Source organism: Uloborus diversus, chromosome 7, assembly GCF_026930045.1.
Source record: "Uloborus diversus isolate 005 chromosome 7, Udiv.v.3.1, whole genome shotgun sequence".
Classification (NCBI taxonomy): domain Eukaryota; kingdom Metazoa; phylum Arthropoda; class Arachnida; order Araneae; family Uloboridae; genus Uloborus; species Uloborus diversus.
The window spans coordinates 49,697,785-49,724,969 of NC_072737.1; the positions used below are offsets into that span (position 1 = coordinate 49,697,785).

At 33.0% G+C, this 27,185-nt stretch overlaps 1 protein-coding gene across 1 annotated transcript in view; it reads right to left on the reverse strand.

Annotated features, from left to right (window-relative positions):
• The window catches only part of LOC129226688 (uncharacterized), a 63,687-nt gene that overhangs the window by 17,327 nt on the left and 19,175 nt on the right, over window positions 1-27,185 (reverse strand). Inside the window, exons 7-14 of the mRNA XM_054861317.1 lie at window positions 24,180-24,312; window positions 23,972-24,092; window positions 14,691-14,795; window positions 12,096-12,222; window positions 10,127-10,180; window positions 9,019-9,227; window positions 7,078-7,174; window positions 4,871-5,003 (exon numbers count right to left, since the gene is read on the reverse strand). Of these exons, the coding sequence (XP_054717292.1) occupies window positions 4,871-5,003; window positions 7,078-7,174; window positions 9,019-9,227; window positions 10,127-10,180; window positions 12,096-12,222; window positions 14,691-14,795; window positions 23,972-24,092; window positions 24,180-24,312 (979 nt within the window). The remainder of the gene's footprint in view (window positions 1-4,870; window positions 5,004-7,077; window positions 7,175-9,018; window positions 9,228-10,126; window positions 10,181-12,095; window positions 12,223-14,690; window positions 14,796-23,971; window positions 24,093-24,179; window positions 24,313-27,185) is intronic.

The window sequence follows — 27,185 nt, forward strand, 5'->3', positions numbered from 1 at the left end:
TTGATTTTTCAAAAATGAGTTTAAATCACTTTTTCTTCACAGAAATTAATTCAACTTTATTTGAGTGAAGTCTGAGTATTTTTCACAAATTCATTCAATTTTCTTCGTTTAATTATTGTATAACAGTTTATCGCAGAGTACATATACAGTAATGTAAATATTTTTCATTCCTTCTTAATGTTTCATAAACAATAAGAGGTTTTGTTACATTTTGTTAAAAATTGTAATAACATATTGCAGCGTTATGTACTGTGTTGCATGTTTTGAACATAACTGCTGTACAGTGGTAATAACACACCCCAGAGGTCCTGGTTATGAAGTTATTGTCATTCCTAATACAGTAGTTTATACACATGGAATGATTGTTTTAATCAAAACACCTCCTGCACAACGTAATTCTAGCTGCACTATTGGTATTGTAGTGAACGCCAAGTGAGCAGTGTGTGTCCGTAGCAGGGATTGACCCATGAACCTTTGTAATGCTAACCCAGGGCTTTAACCGCTGAGCCAAAAGGACATCAAGGCTAGGGGGCAAAGTTGGGTTTATGTGCTCATTGACATAAGCCACAGCACAATCAGTTTATTTGATTAAATGGCATACTGTTTTACTAAACTTTATTTTCTTGGTTACTTTTGAAAGTTCAAACTGTATGAAAATCTAAACTACCAATGGTCCCAATTAGCTCAGATTTTTGACATTCTACTGCATCTAAATGCACTGTGAAAGACCAAAACTGAAGAATGCACACATTCACTTGAAATATTTCATTCTTTCACTGAAGTCCTTGCTATTCAAATGTTGACATATGCCAGGTTTTTGACTTTCACAGTAATACATATACACAGAGCCGGCCTTAAGCCGATTAGAGCAAAAGATCCCAATGGGGCCCCGCGCCAGCAGGGGCCCCGCTCTAAAAAAATATTTTTTTCCTCACAAAAGAAAATAAAGGAAATATAAGGTTCAAATGAACTTAACTGATATCAATCATAATATGCTTAACTGATATTTAATCTGGCGGGTATGGAGCTACTTTCAGTGCAATTGAGGTAGTATAGGGGGAATTTCCTGAGGCTTTTAGCATCCCTATTAAGTCCAAAACTACTAGTCTCAAATAAATTTCCTGAAGAAAAAAATAAAACATATAGCCAGCTAAAAATTTTTAAATCCATATCTAAGGCGATACCTGCTGTATCCTATAACTTCCGATTAAGGGAAAGGAACTAGGAAGTGGGGAACCAAAGTACAAATTTTTAATGATTATTAGCAGTCCGCTATAACGTAAGGGTCAAGGACAACTATCCCAGGATCTACTCGTATTACATGGGCAAAATGCGGAAATTTACATGAAACTCCGAAATTTCAGGAATTTCCAAAGCTATCTTTTTAATTTCATTTATATATTTACTTTTATTATTTTTTTACTTTCTTTATTAGTATTGATAAAAAAATCTTTAAACTTAGCAGCAATGCCAATTTTTTTACTACACAATTAACACCAACGTAAGTGCAATCCTGAAAAATAAATAAATGATAAACTTCCAATACTGCGTATTTAATACGCGGAAAACATCTCCATAACAATTCTAAAGAAAGCAAATTGCCATTCTTCTTCTAACGTTTATACATATACAATGGAATTTGGTTTTTAAATCTTCAAGGTCAAAAAATTACTTGAAGCCAACCAAACCCTGACATTTCTCTTAACGTGATTGAAGATGCGTGTTTAAGACCTTTATTTCAAAAAGTTCAGGAGAAGGCTACTCAAACGCTCACCCTTAGATCAACATTATCACAAAAACTGACTAAAATTACATCATTCAGTTTTCAATTTTAAAGGATTTCCAAGGAAGGAAGAGATTTATAAATTTCCTTCTTCTCTTCTATCGTCTCTAAAGGTAGCCTAAAATAGTGTTTTTAAGATTCAAATTTCGAAATATTTCATGAGGAAGGTCTCTGAAACATTATTACTATCTAATGACCCCTTTCTTTAGCATCAGCACAATAGCTTAAAATTTCCCTTTTAGAAAATACTACCACAAGAAAACACTCGAACCCTTCCTTCAAATGGATAGCATAAAATTCATTTCAGTATCGAAAAAAATTCCGGGAGGAAACTCCTCCCGTTTCCCATATCGTTACCAAACAGGGTATAAAACTGAGTTTTTTGTGCTATAAAACCCTCTATTTTGAAAGTTTTCTGTAGGAGATCACTAAATTCCTTTCTTTTCCATTTTCATCAAACATCATCTAATGGGGACAAACATTTCTGAGAGGAGCCCCCAATTCCCTATCGTTACCAAAATTAATCTAAACTTATCTTAAATTTTAAAATAAAATTTGGTAGGCGGGGAACCTCCGCCTCACCCCCTTTCCCTTCAGTTTACATAAAATTGTCCAAAGTGGCGATTTTAGACGTCAGCTTTAAAGACTCTTCCAGGGACTGTGGGTGTTTTATCTGACCTCTAACGTCCCTCTTCTCCCCCCCCCCTCAAACCTCATCTCCGTACCAAAACTTCCTTTTTAAACTTCAATTTCGAAAAATTTCCAAGGAGAGCTCCCCCGTTCTCTGCAATTCCGTTCCACTTCTGACACCCCAAAGACATCTGGTCTTTTGCTTGTGGTCAAAAATTACTTTTTTTAGGACAGATACATTTTGGTGCATTTTCCTTTTCTGTCCTAAGTTCAGTGGCGCAGCCACGGGAGGGGTTTTGGGGTTAAAACCCCTCCCAGAACACAAGCACATTCATTTCCTCCGTTAAGATCAAGGGAAAAAGCAGAGTATTTGAGCTTTTCCAAGCGGAATAGGTTTCAACAAAATATTTTACTGTTTTTAATAATCGGGAAGCAGTCAGAAATTACTTTTCAATTCTTAAATATAAAAGTTGCATTTCATGATAAAAACCCCTTGGTATAAGATAGCTAAAATGGTGTCAATAAAGCTCTACAGGGTATCATGGTCCCTCAGCACTTCCATCTCTGCACAACTCCTTTTTAGGGACGTCTAGTGAGAGGAAGCCTTCCGCACCCGATTTTCTGAGGCTCTTAACCAATTCTCATCGAAAGATCGAAACTGTTATTAGCTAGCATTTGACATTCAAAAATACATGAATGTATTTTAGGAGGAGCTTTTAAGTGATCTCGTGAAAAACACGCAAAAAATGAATATAAGATTAAAGTAAAACTAATAATAAATATTCTGTGCTTTTCCCACTTTCTTCGTTTCATAGTGACATCAATACGAATTATTAATTGTTTTTAAGAAGTTACTTAGAATGAATAATTACTAATTTGTAGAAATTCTTTGATATTGAATAATTACGCACAATGGCACCCATATGCAAAATTTTAAGGGGGGGGCTCTTTTCCCCATGGTTTAGCATAATATTTTCCCCATGGAAGCTGATTTTAGTACAGATTAAAGATGTTAAAATTTGACATTTTTTTATAACTTATTCATTATTGGCTCATATTAGTCATTAATGGCTGGAAAAGAAATTTTTATACATTTTTGCAAAGAAAAAAGCACTAAAAGCAAGGAAGTTCTCATTTCTAGGGGGGGGGGGCTTGAGCCCCCCTACCCCCCTATATGAGCGCCTTTGATTACGCATTGTAAATGAATGGGGAAAAAAGTAACAATTTTTGATTTTGAAAACCCCTCCCAGAAAAATTTTCTGACTGCGCCACTGCCTAAGTTATAAATTGCGCTACCCGCTTACTTCCAACGGTGAAGGGGTTCTCACTTCTCAAAGTTGCACAATAATGATCGATAAAAAAATGATTTTTTACTGGGTGGGTTGATTTATTCCATGAAAATAAAAATTAAAAACTCCAACTGAATGGACTTTTATCAAGTTATTTCACAATAAGCGAACTAAGAATTGGAAGAGAGAAGTCTACGGTGACCATCCGTCCCGGTTTTGGAGAATATATTCCACATTTTTTGGAGGTTATTTAATCAGTCATGTTAAATTCCCATAATATCGTCCAATTTTACAAAAAAAAGGAAGAAAAAATCAGCATCTGGGAATCTCAGTCCCACACTTCTTTTGACACCCCAATTTTCTCGTGCACCAATGGCATGTGATTGGGCATAAAGATTCTCAGAGCTACTTTTCTTACGTTTTTAAAATGTACACTTATTTTTGTGGCCATTCATTCATTCGTTTCTTAAGAAATAAAAAAAGTAAAAATCGAACGTGATATAGAAATTTGAAGGAAGAGGGATAATTGCGGAAAGTCGCACCCGTTTATAGGAATGTTGAAGGGATCAAATAAAATTTTTTTTATAATCATACTTTCATTATATAAAGTTAAAATATACAGAATAAAACATGAAGGGATACTGAAGCTAATGCATTATAGCCATAAATTTTGTTCATTTTCTAAAGAAATATGTATCAATGCAAATTTATAATCACAATATTAGAAAATTTATTCTCATGTTATAGTAGACACACTTCATGGACGTTTTAACAGCACAAAAAAAAAAAAAAAAAAAAAAAAAAAAAACCACACAAATGAGTACTTCACAGTAAAAATCGCAAGCATAAATTGTACAGTAACTGAATAATTAGATTGGTTTTCAAATTAAATTTGAAAAAAATCGAAAGTTTTAAGCATTTTGTTCGATTTTCAAATAAATTCCCTAACTTGCAAACAGTTTGATGCAAGGAACTAATGCCCAAAACAACATTTTAAATAACGTATTATTTATATGAATATATATACAATGCAATTGCATTTAATTACATTGCTAACTTGTAATATTTTTAAAAATAATTAAATCAATGTCTACAAATAATATCAACTATGAATTAAATTTTAAAATAATTTCGGAACTGTACAACATATTGTAAACATAACACTTACGCAAAAATTTTGGCGGACTGATAACATTTCTGTACTGTGGAACTACTTGCTTTAATGGTGTGTTATAAGGTAATCTGGTGGGAAGACCCGAAGACTTCTGAGTTTCTAGCAAGGTTTGCTCAAGTAATATGACCTAAAAATTAGTTGAATGCAATGAAATTCAAAATTGTCTATAATACATGACACTTATTATTATTTTTTTTTTTTTTACAATGTCATAAGATTCAGAAATATTTGCAAGAAATGCTTGGTTCAAATGCCACTGACGATACAACTCAATATTTTACTAAAAACATTGATTTGTATCGTCGGAAAGTTCAATAATTATCTCCATTGCTACTTCTACTACACTGAATAGAAAATTCTGACTTACAAAATAAATTCAGAGAGATGATAGACCCTTGCGCGAATTAACGGAATCTAGTTGGGAATTTTTGATTTTCAAATTTTTAAGGTTGTTCAATCTTTGTTTATAACAGCTGTTTAGCCTATCATTAATAGGTGCTATAACCTCAGGTTTTTTTTGTCATAAATATTGTGTTTTGTTTAAGTGTTATTAATTTCTACATATTTTTGTTGTTTTTTCTCAATCCGGTCACTTTTTATCTTTTTGTTAGCCATGGATAATTCTCCACGGAAGGCTAATTAATTAGCCTTGACTAAATGTATCAAATTTTACAAGATTAGAATCTTAAGAAACATATAGATTTGTTTAAGAAAAATTTTGTACTACAAAATAAATCTTGCAACCTTCCAATTAGAATCCCTGTTACACTAAATGCAAAATTTGCACGTAAAAATTATTGCAAAAATAGTTACTTTTAATAAAAGCATAAAGAGAGTATATTTTTCATTTGTAAAAGAATCATTTTAAAATGAAGGGCAGCAGATTTCAAAGTGGTAGGATTTTTGTACAAGTCAATGCGCAGGCAATTTTAAAGCAGAATTTTTAGGAGACATAAAGGCTACACTTTTTAATTATTACGAACATATAGTTGAACATGTTTTTCTCGAATCTGCCTGTCTCAAAAACTTTTCTATGTCAAAAATTTTCATCTTTCCTGCACTTATAGCATAGATTCAATATTTTCGGTCAAGATTCCTAGAATAAATTTTCCCAATAAACTCTTCATCTCTAATTCCGGCTACACTGCCATTTTCGAATTTGATCCCCAGTGGTATTTTTCAACAATAGAACTAAGACTTCTTGCCTACTTTTTTGGCACTTTCTAATGTCAGCAGTCTTACAAAAGTTCACCAAGTTTTGTGGGAGATTTAGACATTCTAACTAATCAGAAACAGGGAGGAAAGAGATTATTAATAAAGAATGAAAAAGGTTCTTTTGAGCCATCAACAGTAGTTTTGTTCTGTTTTTATGCCATTCTAACGGTTAATCTCCATTAAGGATAAAGTAAAAATCATAACATTTTTGAACGACCGTCATTGAAAGATAATTTTCTTCTTTAAAAAGATCCATACAATCACTAAAATTAGTAAAATGCATAATCAAAGTAAGTCACAGTAAAACATCTAACAACATAAAGGCCAAAGAATCTTTTCACTCTGACTTAGTTCAATTGCTTATTTTTATACCTTTATCAAAACCTCTGCATCTTATTTGGTATATTGTCACCTCAGAGCAACGGTAGAGTATCTTACAGTTATTCTTGGAATTAGATGTCTTACTGTTGCTCTGAGGCGGCGATATACAAGTGCAATTGCAATTCCACAAAAAGATAAATCATGTTTTAAGCTTCTACTAAATTGTTTATATTATAAAAATATTTTTTCAAGCACAAGTTTTATTTCAGTTGAAGATATAACTTTATCAAAACCTCTGTATCTTATTTGATATATTGTCACCTCAGAGCAACAGTAGGATATCTTAATGTTATTCCTTTGATTAGATGTCTTACTGTTGCTCTGAGGCGACGGTATACAAGTGCAACTGCAATTCCACAAAAAGATAAAACATGTTTCAAGCATCTAATAAATTGTTTATATTATAAAAATATTTATTCAAATACAAGTTTTATTTCAGTTGAAGAATTTAGAAAAAAAAAGTAGCAAACAGAAATTAAAACAAGAATCTATTTTAAATTACTAAAGTTTGACACATTTGTAAAGATTTAATTTTGCCACCCATAAAGAAAAGTTTCATTTTACTCTTAAACATAATTTAAAAATAATAACAAAACAGGACATACTCTATCTTTCAAAACTTTGACTAAAGCGTTGTATTCCTGATCTTTCTCTTGTAGTTGCTGAGAGTGATATTCTTGCCATTGTATAAGCTCTTTTTCTCTACAAAGAAAAATCAAGAATTACACATAACTCATTGAACAAAATTTTCACTTTTTGAATTTTAGGGAAATGTATCTATACCCCTCCTCCCCTCCCTTCCAAAAACAATATTATTATAATTTTAAACTTGAAACCATATGTAACAAAATATGCCTAGATAATTTTATCTTTAAAAAGAATATATCGTAGGTCATTTGTTGCAGTTTAAACTGTTTAGTATTTCTTCTAAAACTTTCTCTGATTGTGACGAAAGAATTGAAAAGAGAAGTTCATGGCATATGCAAAATATGAAAACATACTTAAGTGCCAACATAATCACTCACCAATACTCACGCCACTAAAAAAAAAAAAAAAATCCATCCAGAAAAAAAAAGATAATTCACACTCCAAGAATTTTGTTGAAATTAACATATTTTATTCTTACAAAGAAAAGAAATATTTTTTCACTAAATTTATTTTTCTCATATACATCTTCTCTTTTTCAAATCGTTGAGTTTCATGCAATGCTTTATATGTCTGCCAGTTATTCATTATTTCTGCTTATTTTCCTTAGTGTTAGGCAAAAAAACCTCCCAATGTTTTTCAAAAATATAGAAAACCAAGAAGCAGTTTGCTTACAAAATGATACATGCCCCCTAATGTAACATCACGCCTCCCCACCCCCCCTACCCTTCCTCACCACCGCAAGTGGTCAGTACAGTCAGAATTTTAAATTGAAGTTTCATCTGATTATTAATTAAAAATACAGAAAATTTCAGGCACAAAATTTTAATATTCAAAGAAATCAAATTTAAAAAAAAAATCAATAAATTAAATACATATTAATTTTAGGAAATCTTAGGTGAGTTGATACATAATGCTAGCCACTTTCACACATTACTAGAAAGGCTGCCACTGTTTGTTCTTGACAAGCTTTGTGACTACCAGATTGTAATTATGACAAAGCACATCTTCAGATCACTTCTAATGTCTAGCCTTGCTCTTACTTTCACATTACAAAAGGTAATGCTTAAAAGCCAAATCCAGTGAGATATATGAATGAAAACTGCAATACCCCATTCCCCCCCCCCCCCCAAAAAAAACGATAATGACAGCTATTTACATGTGACCACATAATTGAGTAAATCACAGCTCATTATCCTGTTTCACTTTATTTTTATACATTAAAGCTGCACCTGAAATGCTTCTATATGCTCCCCCACCCCCCACAGGTTGAGAATCTCTGTATTAAAAGACCAATGTTTTAAAACAAACAACCAATAAAAAAAGCGCTAAACAATTCCCAAAACCAATGCAGAACCTAAATAGATTTAAGCTGGAGTCCCATTATTTACTTTAATTTGATACTTTTTACCTTCTTTCCAATAGAGCTGCATCAGATTTATATCTTTTGCAGACCTAGTGCAAAAGGCAGGCTTAGTGCCCCATTCACTCTTCATAGGACACCACTATCACCAGATGCAATTCCAATAATTAATTTTGATGCCCAGTTTCACCACCAGATATCAGCGGCTGGACTCTTTAATGTGAAACTGCACTAGGAATTGAATTTTGTCAAGAGTACTCAAAGAGAAATGAATACCCGAAAGATCTTTTACATGCTGCATAATTATATGAGATGTAAAGATGCATATTGGAGCCAGGTTTGAACCTGCACCTTTTTGTATAAGAGGCCAACATCAAACCACTACACCACTCTATCAGCTGTGATACTTATTTAAAGCATAATATATGGGGGGGGGGGGAAATCCCCAAAAGAATATTTTTGCATCAGTTTCTATAAATTTTAAAGCAAAAATGATTTCATTCTTCACAAAATAAAAATGTTTAAATATGCATAATACCTTCGCTTGAACTCTTTAATATAACTTTTAGCTTTGGCATACTTTTTTTCTAATAATATATAATTTGTTTTAACAGATTCAAATTCAGTCTTATACTGTAGCCGCTCTTGCTCAGCATTTTGCAGATTAAGACTGAGTTCTTCAAGTTGGCACTGCGCCATATCAAGCCACTTAATGTAGTCGTGCTCCATATGTTCCATTGCCTGTAACTTAAAAAAACACAGGAAATCAAACAGATGAAACTGAGACACTGAAAACATTTTTTTCAGTGCAATACAAAACAGAAAATTTATATTGCAAATTGAAAGAAATTCAATCAATACTTCTCACACCTGAAATTCTTTTTACTTCCTTTTACAAAAAAGGAAGTATTGTATTCGCGAAAAAATTTTCACTCAAAATTCGGCCTTAATTTCCACTTTGCTCACCCCCGAATTAATGTTGAATTTTTTTTTCGACCCGACCACACGTGCATATATGCCTAAGAACGTATAGACGCCCGATATATCCATTTTGACGATTCCTGAGTTAATTAAAACCACTTTTCTCGTGACGTCCGTATGTATGTATGTTGCATCACTCAAGAACGGTATGTCCTAGAAAGTTGAAATTTGGTACGTAGACTCCTAGTGGGGTCTAGTTGTGCACCTCCCCTTTTGGTTACATTCCGGTGTTTCTAAAGGGGTCTTTTGCACCTTTTTGGGGGGAAATCATTGTTAATTTCGATGTATACTCAAGTGGGGTTATAATTTGGCGGACACTTGGTGATATATCACAAGTCTTTTGGTCGCCATATATTGTCGAAAGGTGGCGACAAATTTGGCAATTTTTTTTTTAAATCTGGTTTCAATTTGGCCACTGGTGGTGATATTTAGAGAGTAAACTATTGAATCACATTAAAATTGCCAATACTGGGAAAATGACATTAAAATTGGAGTAAAAGGAAGTCATGTGATGCACACATCAGCTCGTTTAGTACTAGCATCAGAAATAAAAGTGTATCATTGAACTATTTTCTTTTTCTTTATTTTTTTATACATAATTTTAAAAAAAGAATATATAAAAGAATATTCTACTAGAAATGAAAGATAAAAAAACAAGCTTTTACCTTTTCATTAGCTTTCTTAAGTTCATCTTCAGTTAAGATACTGCCACAATGAGCCTACAGAAAAAAATGAACATGAATTTCCAACTCCAGCACTATATGATGGTTCAAGATTTATATAGCAAATACAGGGTGTCCTGAAAAGGCCTGATTGCTTTTAAAAATTTATAACAAGAAAACTGTAAATGATAAAAAAATAATTCTTGCAGAAAATTCATGTGGTGGTCGTAAATCCCCCCCCCCCTAAGTTCCAAATTTTAGTTGAAAATGTTTTCAATAGATGGTGCTGCAGGTTGTAAGCCCGTAAATAAAAAAAATAGAAAATTACATCATAATTTTTCAAACATAATGAACAAAAGAACAAAGTACTTTCAAATAATCGTCGGCTGTAATCCCATGTCGCAATGGGAGGAAAAATCGGTCAATTTAAATTCTTCTTTTTTGATTTACCGGCTTACTATGTGCAGCGCCATCTATTGAAAAATTTTTGAACTAAAATTTTGAACTCTGAGGAAAAAAATTTAGGGCCCACCACATGAATTTTCTGCAAGAATTTGTTTTTTATCATTAACTGTTCTCCTGTTATAAACTTTTGAAAACAGTCAGTCTTTTTCAGGACACCCTGTAAATAATTAGAAAGCATTGGTAAAAAAAAATTTATTTGTTCTTCAATTCATTTATTAGATTAATTGAAACATCAATGGAAAACAAAAAGCTCCGGCACAAGATAAAAACATTTAAAGGAAGATATTACTTCAAAATTTGAAAAGAGCATCAGTTTCATAAATAAAATTTTTTTTTTTAAATTCTAGCTAGTCATTTTTTTATTACAAAGGTAAGATATTCTCAGCTAGGCTTCACACCAAGTTCAAGTCAAATTTTCTATTTGGTTACCTCAGCTTGTAAAATTTGATAAATTCCAGATTTCACAAACTTTTAGTAAGATGTGAAATTCTTCCCCATGAAAATTTTTTTGAGTAACTTACCATGTAAATCAAGCGCCCTACCTTCTATCAATACCTAGCTACTGCCCGGTGCCTCTGACCATTTAACAACAAACATTTAGCATCAGAAAAATAAGTAAAATGCTTTTGAAACATGCTAACAAGGGCGTGATAAGACATTCAAAACCATCAAATGAGTGCTCGACTGCACAAAAGGGTATGAAACAATAATTTGAAGTTGTCACATTTATTTGAAGTTAAAAGAGTTAAAATATTTCAAACTTTTAACTATACTAAAAAGTAAGTTTCCGCCCTAAAACCAGGGCTAAGGCAGAACTACATGTAATATAACAACAGCCTGGTCATGGCATACAGAGACTGCAGTTTCACCCTTGTCATGGACTCAACAGTCAGGAATGGTCAATAATTGAGCTGGAGGCAGATGTCATCTTATTGAAGCTCATTGAAGGAGCGACTGGAGCAGCATCACTGAATCAAATTTCGCCATAAACTGGACTACAGCCAAATGACGGTCATATTCAGAATATGCAGAGGGTTTTTGCTACTGATTTTCAAGCACTTTTTTCGCTCTTTATTTAAAACATTTTTGGCAAAAAAAAAAAAAAGACTCTGCTGATACAACAGATTCTTCACTCTCCTGATATGGTCCTTTGCAACTTCTAGCTGCTTCTCAAACTTTGAAAATGATTGAAAGGTTCTAGATTTTATACAAGAGAGGACATGATGGCTGCAATAACAGCTGAGCTAAACTCTTTTCTGAAACAGGTCTTCTCAGTCAGTTTCCAACAATGACCACACCACGTTTCAACACTTCAATCCACCTCTTAGTGATATGTCTTATATAAAGAGCAACACCACAGGGGGAAGTGTGGGGAGTCCCAAGAGACTACTTTGAGGGGGATTAGGTTTTCAACAGTACAGATTTGCCAGCTTTTTTTTCTTCGGCCAAAGGTTGGATCCTTTTCTAACAGACCTTGAAAATTATGTACACTTATAAAGACACTTACTTTATTCTTGAACATAAACTCAACATTTTCTGGATCAGTGTCTCTCTCTTTATCAGCTATCAAAGATTGAGAAATTAGCTGTGCTATTTCACTATGAGTCCCTTCTTTTTCCCGTCCAATCACAAACCTTGAAAAATAAAAGTTTATTAGACTTTTGAAAACAATCTAGAATGAGTTTCTACATAAAAACATGTCTGTTAAAATATTTAAATCAAATACTGAAGATTTCAAAAAAAAAAAAAAAAAAAACAATTTTACTCATATTTTTCTGAATTAAGTTTAAATTGTAATCCATTATTTATGAATCGAATACTCTGATAGCTATGACTCTGGAAAAAATGCAATTGCTTATACTATAAAGTAAGTTTCAGTAGTTCAGTAGTATTTAATGCTAGTGCAAAGATGGGGGGGGAGGGTATGAGAAATTACTTTGAGTTGAACCTAAATATAAATGAGATTTTGTACAAGTGGAACAAACTGCAATAAACTGTAATCAAACATAACGATCACATAATTTAAATTGTTATAGTTGACGCTATATGGTGTGATTGTGTTTCAAATGAGCAAAACCATTGTAGTAGGTTATCTTTAATAACATAGGAATTTTTTTTTTTTTTTTTTTTTTGAATCAAACTTTTTTAACAAAAAATTTTATACAATCTGCTTAAAAAGGGAAAATAGTGATTTCTCACATTTTTTTTTCTTTTGAAATTGAAATCCTAAAAAGGCAATTGTAAGCAACTTTTGATGAAGTTAGGGATCCGGATGGGGTTCAGGAGTTTTTAACAAAATATTTTCCAAAATTATGTTTTAAAAATGCAGTTGTAGGCCATCTTTAATGATGTTAGGGGAAGGGTTAGGATACAGAGAGTTTTCAAAAATGACTAGCTCTGAGGTACAGAATTATGTATTGGGAAATTTGTACCTCAGAGCCAAACTAACGTAAGCCACATAATTGCTACTTTAGAAGAGAGAGGGAAAGCATTTGGTGCATGCAATGGATGGGACATGCACTCTTAACACTGGTAGATAATTAAAAAGTTTTTTTTCAATTCCTTGGCTTGATGCAGAATACAAGGTCCATTCCGAAAGTAATGCAATTTTTTTAAAAGTAATTTATTGAACAGATTTACACAAACACTTAAAATTCTTCAAAATAATGTCCTTGGGCCTCTACACGTTTTTTCCCGCATCTCTGCCATGACTGGTAAGCGCCCTGAAAGGCTTTTTTGGGGACCTCTCGAAAGGTCTTCATCAGGGCTGATTGGATCCCTTCTTTGAATGAAAACCGGGTTCCTTTAGGTCTGCCTTAATCTGAGGGTACAAAAAGAAGTCTGCCGGGGCGACGTCAGGACTATGGGGGGGGGGGGGGTCTGGACAGCGTTTTCACCTGGTGTTTAGCCAAGAACTTGCGAACTGGCAGTGCGTTGTGGCAAGGCGCTTCGGCACAAACTTTCCTCATCACTAAATCTAGAGTAACAATGCGAAACACAGCAGTAGACGGCACGTTCAGTTCATTGACGACCATCATAGTGGTCAATCAATGGTGAAAGCCCAACAATTGACAAACACGAGCCGCATTATTGTCGGATTTGCTGGTTCACAGCCGCCCAGAGCGTTGTTCGTTTTGAACCGCTTCCCGGCCTTCTTTACAGGTCTTTAACTGCTTGAAAACTTGTGAGTAGGACAGAGAAGAGTCCCCGTAAGCCTTATGAATCATTTTTTAGTCTCCACAAGAGATTTTGTTGGTTTAGCAAAAAAACCTTAATCACTTACGATTTTTTCCGTGACACGGTCGGGGCAACCGAGGTTAACATTAACTGATGTCCAGCTACTTCCACAGTTCGGAGAACACTGAGATTGATTTTCCTGAAAACCTTAAGGCCCCCCCCCCCCCCACCTAACCCAAGTAGTTCAATTCCACTCCGACCAATAAAAATGGCCCGGGAAATTGAATTGCATTACTTTCGGAATAGACCTTGTAGGATTCTACATAGAATGCACTAATAAACATTAGTCTGGCTTTGAGTCACATAAATATATATTACTTATACTCCAATGCTACTTTTGCATAAATAGTTTTTGCTCTTCATTATTCTACATGAAAACTTCAACTTTGCAAGCTGTATGATAACTTAATTTTGCACAACATAGTAATATTAGCTACTTTTCTCATTGACACTATAGCTGCATACAAAGCAGAAGTAGTACATCAATATTAATTAATGGAAATGTTTAAGGAAAAGTTGTTTTAGCATATTTTCATTTACTGTGTCGTGTGTGTATGCATTCATATGTACAAATATATATATACATATTATATAGGCGCATGAAAGGTGATTTGACTAATTTAGATAATTTAAGTTTTGGTACTTTGAACAAAAAAAAGCTAATGGCTAATTTTTTTATTAGTAAAAGTTTTATATAGATTTTTGTTAATAAGAAAAAAAAATAATGCCAATTGCACACATCATAAATATTCAACACAGCTTTCTAATACACATTAATTAGTTAAAAAATAACTTTTCCCATTGATTCCAGAAAAAAAATATTTTACTTTTGTTTTTTAATTTCTGGAAATTTTACACCACTAACCTCACAGGCCCAGAAGTGTTCCTCAAAACAGTGGCAGCATATGCTTGAGTAACACCAACAAGCGATTTTCCATCCACTTCAATTATCTGGTCATTGACCTTAATCCTGTAACATATGAATTAAATTAATACAAAAACAGCTCTAAAGATTTTAATATTTTTGATACAACTCACAAACATATATAATGACTTCCGATTCAAAGTCCAGCAGGACTGCATTTATGCAGAAATAAAATGTGAAAATTTATTTCTAGCTTATACAGCAAATGTAAAAAGACTTGTTGCTAGATCTACTAGATTTCAGCATAAATGCAGTGCTATCCCATTCTTCCCAACTATCCCCTGTGGCAAAACATGAATTATACAAAAGAAAGAGTTAATTTAACATTTACAAAGACAAAAAAAAAAGATTAGATACTGATGAAAAGTACAATAGAAAATTACAAGCTGAAACAAGTGTTCTTTTCAAAAATTTTAAAATCAATAACATACTCATGCTCAATTAAAAAATACAACTTCCAGATGTATATTTCAAGATTTCAATGCACTAAAGCATACATTATGCAGAAAAAAAAATCTCTTTTTAACATTAATAAATTTAAGACATAATAACATTCAATATTGATTGAAATAAATATGCAAAAATACGACAACAATTTACATGTTGAAGCAAATTAACTTTTCATTACAAAAACAAACAAGTCAATAGCATGCTTCATTGCAAATACTACTCTTGGTGTGTATTTGCAGATTTTACTTATATAAAAGTTTATGCATAAATTAATAGTATAAATAATCAAAGAAATGAACCATGAGAAACTCATGGGACATTTACTGCTGACATTATAAGTTCTTTTGAATCTATTAACATGAAAACAAATTCTAGCTTCATTAATATTCATGCAAACTGTGACAATCATGATTTGCCACACCTGTCCCCAACTGCATTTTCATCCTCCACGCATGTGATAACTCTATCGCACCAAGCTGCTTTTTCTACCTCGCGGTTTCGACCATCTGGAACTGCAACCGCACAGTTAATTGTGAGATTCCGGCATGGTCTCAGTTTTTCCGACTCTTCAGTAGTTCGTGGAATTTTCTACAAGAATGTAGTTTTGTTAAGAAGCCTCATCGACTCCCCGGCACTTTTTAGTGTTCGGGGGTCACGCACACAACTTTTGTTGAACTGTCTCAGCTGCAATGGTGTAAAAGAAAATTTGGGAAGTGTTACAAAATATACCTCAACAACCGCCGATGCTGCTTAGTGATCTTTATGTGGAGATCCGGATCCCTGATTTGATCGCCTGATTTTTTGCAGACGCCTTATGGAAAGATAGAAAGAACGGTAAAAGTTTCCTTGCCGGCTCACGTGCATCTAATGAGCACAATGCTCACGAATGGAGATCCAGATGCATCGGGAAAGTATTTAACTATCCAGTAACAAAAAGCGCTAAAAGAAAATCAACAACCGTTCACCAAATCGTGTGCGGGGCGATTTGTGTATTTTTCTTGTGAAACTAGCACTTTGAGTTAGAAAAGTGAAAGTGTCGTCGATCCACGTGCGTCTGGACATTAGAGGTTGTATGTTTGATTTATTTTTGTAACATTCCATATCATCTGTAAATAGATCACCTGTGCTGCAATAGTTTAAAGCTAAAATGTAGTATAATAATTTTTGAATGCTCATCATATTTTAATTCTGATATGTAAATTATCATTTTAATCTGTTTGCTGATCAGCAAGGTCAAACAGTATTTATTCTAGTAATGGCTATAATTTATGTACACTCCACTATACTTTTTTTTGATCATGGCATATAATATTTTTATTGTGACAATAAACCAGCACTCATTCATCAAACCCTTATCTTTTGGTGTCTTCATAAATCTCCATTAATCTTAGCACCAAAAAAATCTTTAGCATTGGTGCCGTTTGGTTTCGTGCCGGGTTATTGGCTATTTGAAACAATTTTTTTCAAAAAATTTGTTAGTAACAAAATGTTAATTTCAAAAGACAAGTTTTTTCAATCATCCTACAAATATTTTTCCATATTGTGGTTAAAATGAACTTTTTCGTATATGTGCATTTATGCAAACTGTAAGGGGTAGCAGTAAAAAACAAAAAAAAATGTGTATTGAAGTGATATTGCATGGTATCACACAATGTATCTCATGGTAAATTTTGATCATATTGAATTGTTGAATGATGGTATTTCAGATATGTTTGACAATCTTTCCTTCAGTATCATGAAATGATAGTATAAATTTTTTGAATTTTATGTGATGCAAAATTTTGGGGGATTTGTTTTTCTATGTATGATTTCTTGTTAAATTGAATTTGTGTTTTCACCTGTATTTACATCATGGCAAACAAAAAGGGGAGTCATAGTAGTGTAACAAATATGTCGCTAGCATATAATATAGAAAAGTTTTCTGGAGAAGAAGGGGAAAATTTATAATTTTTCTTAGAAAATATTGAACAAGTTGCACAGCTTGAAAATTGGTCTTCGGACAGAAAATTCCTCATTCTTAAGCTAAATTTAACAGGAAAAGCACTTCAATTCATAAGTAATGCCTCTAAAAATCTGAAGTTAGATAATTTTAAAAATCTCTCAAAGGCGCTTAAGAACAAATTTTCAAAAACATCAAATTTTTCTGAAATTATGACAAAATTCTCCAACCTTCATCAAAAGCCAAATCAGTCTGTTTCTGACCTGGTTGATGAAATATCAACAATTACTGCCCAGTATGTTGACTTAAATGATAATTCTTCATCAGAGACCATAATTTTGTCTGAGAAATTAAAGTCGCAAAAATTAATTGATGCTCTCCGACCAGATATTAAACTTGATATTATTAAGTCAGGTCTCACCAAATTTGATGAGGTAGCTAAGGCTGCAAAAAATATTGAAACTGCACTTAACAATACAGATTTAGTTTGCAACAATGTTTCAAAAAATTCTGAAATTGAAATGATTCTAAAAAACCAAATTGAAAATAACAAGGCAATTCAGGAGCTAACAAAAAAATTAGAAGACACTCAGAGCAAGAATGTAAATAATGTCCAGGGATCATTCTCTAGGGGTCGTCAATTTTTCAGACAGGGAAGTAGACAGAGATCAAATGTGGAAAGAATTTCCTGTGGGATCTGTCATAAAAGACATAGTACTGCTGATTGTTGGTATAACCCAAACAGGAGAAATCAAAATTCTTTCAAAGCAAAGAACAGGAACAATAGGGGGAAGAGATTTTATAACTCTAATTTTGCTAGGGAAAATTTTCATGGGAGCAATTCTAATTCTTTAAACTAGTTAGGGGTTCTTGTGATTCATTTTCAAACAATTCTTCCACAAGGACCCATGCTGATGATTTTGCGAACCAAAATTTTTCAAGACAAAATAAATTCAATGACCATCACAAAGTTGACAACATTATGACACAAGACCACCCACAGACTCCAAATGAGGTGATGGAGAAACATGTAATGTCATGTGAGGGGTCGAACTCTGATTCATTGCCCATTATTAATCTAAATTTTGGAAATTTTTGTGTGCCTGCCCTTATTGATACGGGTGCCAACTTATCGCTGGTTGAACCTAGTACACTAACTTTAATAAAAAATCACGCCAAAGTTAGTTATATTTCTAGATCCGTCAAAATTCACACCATTGACAATATTTCTGTACCATATTTATCTGCAGTTTCTTCTAAATTCAAGATCAACAATAAATGGTTCAGTAATGTTTTTTTTATCACTCAAAATAATTGGAAATATAAGTACAAAATTATTCTCGGATATGACTTTATACAATCCAACCAAGTTCTTTTAGACATCCCAAATAAGCAATTAATTATGGGGAATGACAAATTTGACTTTTTCGAAGAATCTCCAAATAATAGTAATGCTTGCAATAACATTTTAAAAACTCCTTCTGAGGAAGTTATTGCAAAAACTTTTGAAAAGATAACTTTGGAACCAAATTCTTCCAAAATTGTAGCACTTTCTGTTCCAAAATCTTTGTCGCTAAAGACTCATCTCATCTTAAACCCTCTTAAGAACAAATTGAATTACACAATTTCTGAATCTCTTCATACTGTCAATGATGGGAAAATAATCACAATAATTGAAAATAATTCTAATAAGACCATTGTCGTGAATAAGAATACAAAAATTGGAAATCTTGAAAATGTCGACTATGACAATATTTTTGCTTCTACTGAGCATAATTACCATGTAAACAGTCTAACCATGCAAGAGGTAGTTGAATTAAGAAAAAAAGAACTCAATGAATCTGACTTCAAAATCGAACACCTTAAGGAACCTGATAGGAGTAATATTCTTAATTTACTTATGGAAAACAGTAGGGTGTTTTCAAAGTCTTACCAAACTCTTGGCTCGACTAATGCTGTCACACCTGAATTTAATTTGTTGCATAATTTTCCAATTCAATCAAAGCCATATCCGATTCCTAGCATTGCAAAGGATTTTGCCAAGCAGGAAATAAAGAATTTACTCGACTCTGAAATTATCATCCCAAGTTCTTCAAATTATTGTTTTCCGGTCATTTTTGTAAGAAAAAAACCATTTGAGGTCGATCCTAAAAAACAAAAATTCAGAATGGTAATAGATTATCGTCTCTTAAATTGCGTCACTCAGTCGTTCAAAATTTGTTTACCTTTGATTACAGACATTTTACACGACATAGCTGGAAAGGAATATTATTGTGTACTTGACTTAAAGTCGGCATTCTTCCAAATTCAACTTAGGGATGAAGATGTACACAAGCTTGCATTTTGTTGTGAATTAGGAAATTTTGCTCCTAAACGATTACCTTTTGGCAGTGTCAATTCAACGTCGTATTTTCATAGTTTGATTCTAAAATGCCTAGGTGATATCAAGGGTCCCAATGTACAGTTTTTTCTCGACGATATTATTGTTGCAGGGAATTCAATTCAGGAACTTTGTTCATGGCTTCAAAAAGTTTTTGACAGACTTATTCAGTTTAATTTAACACTCGATCCTGCGAAATTACAGCTTTGTAAACAGGAAATAACCTATCTGGGATTTAATGTACATAAAAATGGCTTTTCACCATCTTCTGATAATGTAACTAAATTGTTGGAATTACCTATTCCTAAAAATGTAAAACAGGTCCAAGCTTTTCTTGGAATGATCAATTATTTTCGTCACATGATTTATGACTTTGCTAAGATTGTCCATCCAATTGTAAAATTAACAAAAAAAAATTCTACATTTATATGGGATGATGAGTGTCAGGAAGCTTTTAATACCATTCAGCATGCTCTGCTTAAAAAACCTACTTTGAAAAATATTGTCGAATCTGAAACACTTTATCTTGTAACGGATGCTAGTAAAATTGCTCTGTGTGGAATTCTCATGCAAAAGCATGACAATAAATTTTTTCCAGTCGAATTCTATTCAAGACAACTTTTACCCTCAGAATCTAGATATCCTTCAATTAGAAGAGAATTGCTGGCTATTTATGATTCTGTTAAACATTTTCAACAACATCTTCTTGGGGGGAAATCTTTTGTAATATTAACTGATGCAAAACCTTTAACATATCATTTGAAATTGGATAAGCAACCTGAGATTGTTGCCAGATGGTTTATGTATTTGCAGCAATTTAACTACAGACTTGAACACATAACAGGCATAAAAAATCCTTCTGATTATCTTTCAAGAGTAATTAGTTCTAATTTGGTTGTAAACAACATTAATATCTTTGAGGCAAATCCTAATTTAACTTTGGAAAACATAGCCAAAAAACAAAGGGAGTCTAAAGATACTAAATGTATTATTGACAAACTAGATGCTAATGATGAATTTATTTGTAAGAAATTTTTTATTAATAAGGATAACAATGTACTTATGATCAGAATAAACCCAAAACACAAGCCACATAGAACTTTAGTCAGAATTTTCATGCCAAACTCTTTAATCTTAGAATGCCTTAAGTCTGCACATGCTTCACATTTTGGTATTACTAAAACATATGATTTTCTTAAGAAGACTTACTCCTGGTATGGGATGCTAAAAGACACAAAAAACTTTTGTAACAACTGTAGTGCTTGCATGGAAAATAAACCTAAAGCAAAATTGACAACAACAAAATTTATTCAAAAGAGAGATCTCACCTGTGGAGAAGTAATTGCAATTGATGTTGTGGGAAAACTACCTAGGTCACACGATCAAAAATTTTATATTTTAACAATCATTGATCATTTTTCCAGGTATTTGGAAGCTGTACCCTTAAACAACATTAAATCTTCCACCATAATTTCCACCTTGAATCAGTATTTCTCACGTTTTGGAATTCCAAAGACTCTGCTGTCTGACAATGCTCCTAACTTCAAGTCTTTGGAATTAGAACATTTTTTGAAATCACTCAATATTGAGCATAGAAATTCATCTATATACTATCCACAGAGTAACGGGGTTATTGAAAGGACTCACAGAATAATGAAAGAAAGCCTGTCTGCTATGTCCAACTCTGTTTGTGAGTGGTCTGATAGGTTACTTTTTTTTAAGCTTCATTATAATTGTTCCAAACATGCTGTCACTAAATTTAGTCCTGCTGAAATATTCTTTGGTAGGAATTTGAACTTACCTTCTACACTGACTACTCAATCTAATGAAGGGGAAAGCCCATCTAAATATCTAAAATTGCTCAAAGAACATATTCTAGAGACTAGGGAAATGGTAAAATTTAATGAAAATGAGTATTTTTCTAAACATCTGAAATACATTAAGGGTCGTGCCATTCCTAACTTTGAAGAGGGAGATAAAGTATTTGTAGAAATACCTTCTCACACAAACACCTTTTGTGCAAAATATGATGGTCCTCATACAATCACTAGAAAATTGAGAAATGACAATTATCTCATTGAATTTCATGATGATAGCAGGGACTTGATTAAAAAATACCATGTTAGCAAACTGTTTTTACAAGTACCTCTAAATGCAAAATTGACAAATGCTCAAAATGAAAGTATCAATGAAATATATAATGAAAATGATGTAAACAATGATGTCGCATAAATGGCAATTAGCAAATTAATGAATTAAAAAACTTTCACAAAAAAATGTTTTTGTTGCATAGTGAAATTTTTACTCATCTGTTTTGTCAACACGTAGGTGATAAGTGCATAATTTTTTTTTTCTTCTCTTTTGATATTTTTTGAGAATGGTATTTTCTAGTGTTTTGAAAGCTCACAAAACGCAGTCGTTTTTTGTCTGGCTGGTCCGAATTTTCGATTGTAGAGAAAATATTTTTTTTCAAAAGTGTCAAAAATATTTTTTTTTTAAATTTATCTTGTGTTCACATTCTTCAGTCGGTATCTTGCTTTCATAGATCAACAGAGACAAAGTTTTTAGTGAACTGCATTACTCCACCAAATATGAATACTGGCAAATAAACAAAAAATGTATTTTTTCTCTATGTAAACATACAGAATTTTTTTAGCTGCATTACATTTTGTTTGAACATCTGAAGTTTTAATTATTGCGCATAAGCAAAATATCATTTGCAATCATTGCATTAAGAAAGTTGAATCATAAAATGAATATGAAAATTATGATTTGCAAAAAAAAAAAAAAATTGTTCATGAGAAAATTCAATTGAAATTCACTACTTCATGTGTCAAAAGTTAATCAGTCTGGCAAATTGCAAGTGATGGAAGATAATTAGAATTTGTCCAACATAGTACTGTATTAAAGAAAAAAGAAAATTTTTGTTATGGGTGATTGAAATTTTTTTTTCCTTTTAACATATTTAATCGAAGTTCACGCTGGTTTTTTGTCTTTTTAGCCATTAAATAGATTTTTTACGAAAGTCTAAAGTGACTTCCGGTATTATTTGTATTACCTATGTTTTGTGTTTACGTATACATTTTTGCTGGTTTATTTGTGTATTGATTGTTCGTCATGTTGTATTCTATATATACCAAATTTTCATGTTTTCATTTTCGGGTGATTATTCAAGAAATGCCTATTTAACCTTTTACGTGAATTTTTCTTGGGGGGGAGGAATGTGACAATCATGATTTGCCACACCTGTCCCCAACTGCATTTTCATCCTCCACGCATGTGATAACTCTATCGCACCAAGCTGCTTTTTCTACCTCGCGGTTTCGACCATCTGGAACTGCAACCGCACAGTTAATTGTGAGATTCCGGCATGGTCTCAGTTTTTCCGACTCTTCAGTAGTTCGTGGAATTTTCTACAAGAATGTAGTTTTGTTAAGAAGCCTCATCGACTCCCCGGCACTTTTTAGTGTTCGGGGGTCACGCACACAACTTTTGTTGAACTGTCTCAGCTGCAATGGTGTAAAAGAAAATTTGGGAAGTGTTACAAAATATACCTCAACAACCGCCGATGCTGCTTAGTGATCTTTATGTGGAGATCCGGATCCCTGATTTGATCGCCTGATTTTTTGCAGACGCCTTATGGAAAGATAGAAAGAACGGTAAAAGTTTCCTTGCCGGCTCACGTGCATCTAATGAGCACAATGCTCACGAATGGAGATCCAGATGCATCGGGAAAGTATTTAACTATCCAGTAACAAAAAGCGCTAAAAGAAAATCAACAACCGTTCACCAAATCGTGTGCGGGGCGATTTGTGTATTTTTCTTGTGAAACTAGCACTTTGAGTTAGAAAAGTGAAAGTGTCGTCGATCCACGTGCGTCTGGACATTAGAGGTTGTATGTTTGATTTATTTTTGTAACATTCCATATCATCTGTAAATAGATCACCTGTGCTGCAATAGTTTAAAGCTAAAATGTAGTATAATAATTTTTGAATGCTCATCATATTTTAATTCTGATATGTAAATTATCATTTTAATCTGTTTGCTGATCAGCAAGGTCAAACAGTATTTATTCTAGTAATGGCTATAATTTATGTACACTCCACTATACTTTTTTTTGATCATGGCATATAATATTTTTATTGTGACAATAAACCAGCACTCATTCATCAAACCCTTATCTTTTGGTGTCTTCATAAATCTCCATCAAATCTAACACCAAACCTTTAGCACAAACGATAAACATTTCCTTAACAAGTGCTCCAAACATTCTAAGCTTATTTCTTTGGATATTTAAAAATCTCTTTAACTGGGTTTTTTGATTCCCGCTTTAAAAAAAAAAGCCTCAGATTTCAGTTTGAGTCAAACTTCAATCTACAACTAAACAAAATATACAAACATAAAATAAGTACACAAATAACAATGAAAACATATTAAATTTCGAAAAATTACCGTCCATCTTTATCTGCAGCTCCATTTGGAGTAACAGTTTTTACAAAGATTCCTAATTTTTCAACACCAGCATCAGCGCCTACTCCCATTCCTATGATGCTTAGACCTAATCCTTCAGGACCTATACAAAAATGGGTAGGTTTAAGAAGCAATATATACGAATTCAAAAATTATATCATCATTTTTGGCGCTTCATACAGACACACACCTTTGACTAGATCAACAGGAAAAACATCCATTTTTTCAATGCGTTTTTCCAATTCATACTCGGCTGACGCTGAAATTGGATCAACATCCTCGTTCCTTCGATCATAGTCTTCAGTGGAATGAGTACTATAAACCTGTAACAAGATGTATAGCATTTAATAAAGACTTAAATAATTCATTATTGATGTTTACCCAACCCCTCCTCCACCTCTTTAAATATAGATTCATGCTGCTAAAAAAAAACATTCAGTCATTTTTCTCATGGATATGATAGATGTGCATTTTAAGCCAGTGAAAGACTTTCACACCGAAATTCCTTTGCAGTCCATGTTGAATTTCACTATAAATTCGCATCGTACAACTTATAGTAGATATCTTAGTTAAATACATTTACACTTGTCTAAACAAGTAGAATTGGTCACAAAAAATATAAAAAACATTTCATCTGAAATTTATTCACTTTCTGAGATTATTTTATTTGGAATTTATTTCTAAACTCACTCTACTTTTGAGAGCAATAGAACATTCAGAGGTAGAAGCTTAATCTATATAAATAAAACAAAAAGAATGTATATGTATGTTTCCTAAAGAAATCCTAAAGAAGTTTACGTCAGATCTCGACCAAATTTGGCAGTGAGGTACTGGGGCACCCAAGAAGGAACGTAATATGCTAAAAAAGTACCAAACCCTTTGAATTTCAATTTTAGGACACAAAGATGGCTCTTTCTACCTTAAATAGTTATCTGATTGTCTTGACTTCAGTTTCATTCGAAAGCAAATGAAAAAAACCGCTGAAGTAGACTACTTCCTTTGGATTTCAAAACCACCAAGGTGGTAACACCACCAGGGGAAAAGTAATAAGCATTTTTAAGTAAGGGAATATCAATAATTTTAAATTGGAAATGTATTGCTGCAGGAGCTCAGTTTTAATTAGCATGAATAAAATCATTGAGAAAAAATATCTATTGCAGAATTTTTCTCGAGTGAGAACAAATAAAATTCTTGCTTTTGTTTTGAGGCTTTTCCTGTAATGGAAGAGTTTAAAAATTTCCCTTTTTTGATTACTTTTAGGTCATTTATTTATTTATTTATTTTATTAAAGTTTTGTATATTTGAAAGTAACATGCCTTTCTCTGAATGAAATATTGATGAAACGAATGTTTTCCTCTCAAATAGTTCAAACTGACTCTCATTCATACCGGTTTCTGAATTATTTTGTTAAATCATACTGTTTTAGCTTAATGTTCCCTTTAATTTGTATTGATCGATTAAAAACACCTCTTTCTTAGACCTTGACTATTTTAATGAGTTTAAAGATTTCATGATATCACAATTGTCAAAAAGAAGGTAGGTCAAATAGTCAAATAATTAAAATTTACAATTGTGAAAAATGTTGAGGAAAGAAATATTTTTTGGGCATTTCTTTGAAATCATCGCCTCATAGCAACAGTAAGATATCTAATCCCAGAAATAACACTAAGATATCTTACTGTTGCTCTGAGGTGACAAAATACAGTTTAGAAAGAAGTGAAAAGGCCACCAGCACAAAATCAAAACAACTTTTGAGAACAAAATTAAAAATTTCAATCTAAAATGACTTAATTTTTTCTTGAGCTTGTATTTTTGAAATATTATTATTATTATTTTGATTCGAAATCACTTTGACACTTCATAAGTCCTCTGGTGCGTGGAGTGGAAAGTGCAGGCTGAAGAAATCCTCAACCCTCCAATTTGAACATGATATAAGGAATGATATCAACCTCAAATATGAGACTTTCAAAATTTCTAAAGAGCCTTACAACATCCTGTGCTCTCTTCCCTACACCAAAATATTTTAAAATCTCTTGCAGCCTTGCACCAAGAAAGAACCCACTGCAATAGTCAAAGAAAAAGGCGACCATACCATTGAAAAACTCACAGATGGCTCTTCTAAATCTAATCTGGATAAAGGAGGAGCAGTAGTTTTTTCATCGGACCAGACGGAGTACAGGAATGCCACGGTATTCCTTTTGGGAAAATCGCCTCGAACTACACATGCGAACTTGTCAACATCAAAAGCACTCTTATCTTTCTAGGGATTACCAGAGTTCCAGAGGCATCATCATTTTCTTTGATTGCAGATCAGCATTGCAGGCGATCCAGAAGGCCAAATGTCAACTTAGCCATCAGATAATTGGGCTCACAAACAAAATCATTGCTGCCCTAAGATCCTGTATTTTACAATGGATACCAGCTCATGTAAATATTTTTAGTAACAAGAAGGCTGATGAGTTCGCAAAGGCATCCCATAATTCTCCTCAGCCATCCAACTCCCTAACCTGGTGTCTCGTTGTTGACGACAACGCTGTTGCTCGCCGAAGACTAATCGGTCAACAAGCGAAAAGAAACTCTAGTCCGGATTTGAACTGTGACAGAGCCATATTGACTACTATAACCAGACTTAGGACAAATCACTTAAAGGGGATGAGGATTTCTGCGGATGGACAGCATAGTTACACCAACCTTTGTCCTCATTGCCCAGATGCCATCCCACTGTCTTGTCAACACATCTTCAGCTCTCTAGTAATCCAGACCAACCTTTTTAACATCAACTTAGAAGACCAAGTGGACCTACTCTATACAAATAAGGCTGTCGAAGTTGCAAAGGCTGTCTATGACAGCTACGAAGCCATATAATTGCACATTATCATAGACACGTTCATGTTTTGAGATACTCTATTTTTGAACATAACTATGGATGTGATAAACAAGTCATTATTTAATATTTCAGGAATTTGCAATATTTATAAATAAGTGGAAAGTCATATGCATAAAAGTAGTATAAAAAAATAGATTAAAATCTTTACTAATATTATAAAGAGAGAGGGTGGATTTATGTGTGTTTATATGTTCGAGGTAATCTCCGGAACCACAGCACCTATTTGAAAAATTCTTTCACTATATGAAAGGTGCTTTCTTACTGAGTAACATAGGCTACAATTCGAAAAAATCCGATAAATAGTTCTAT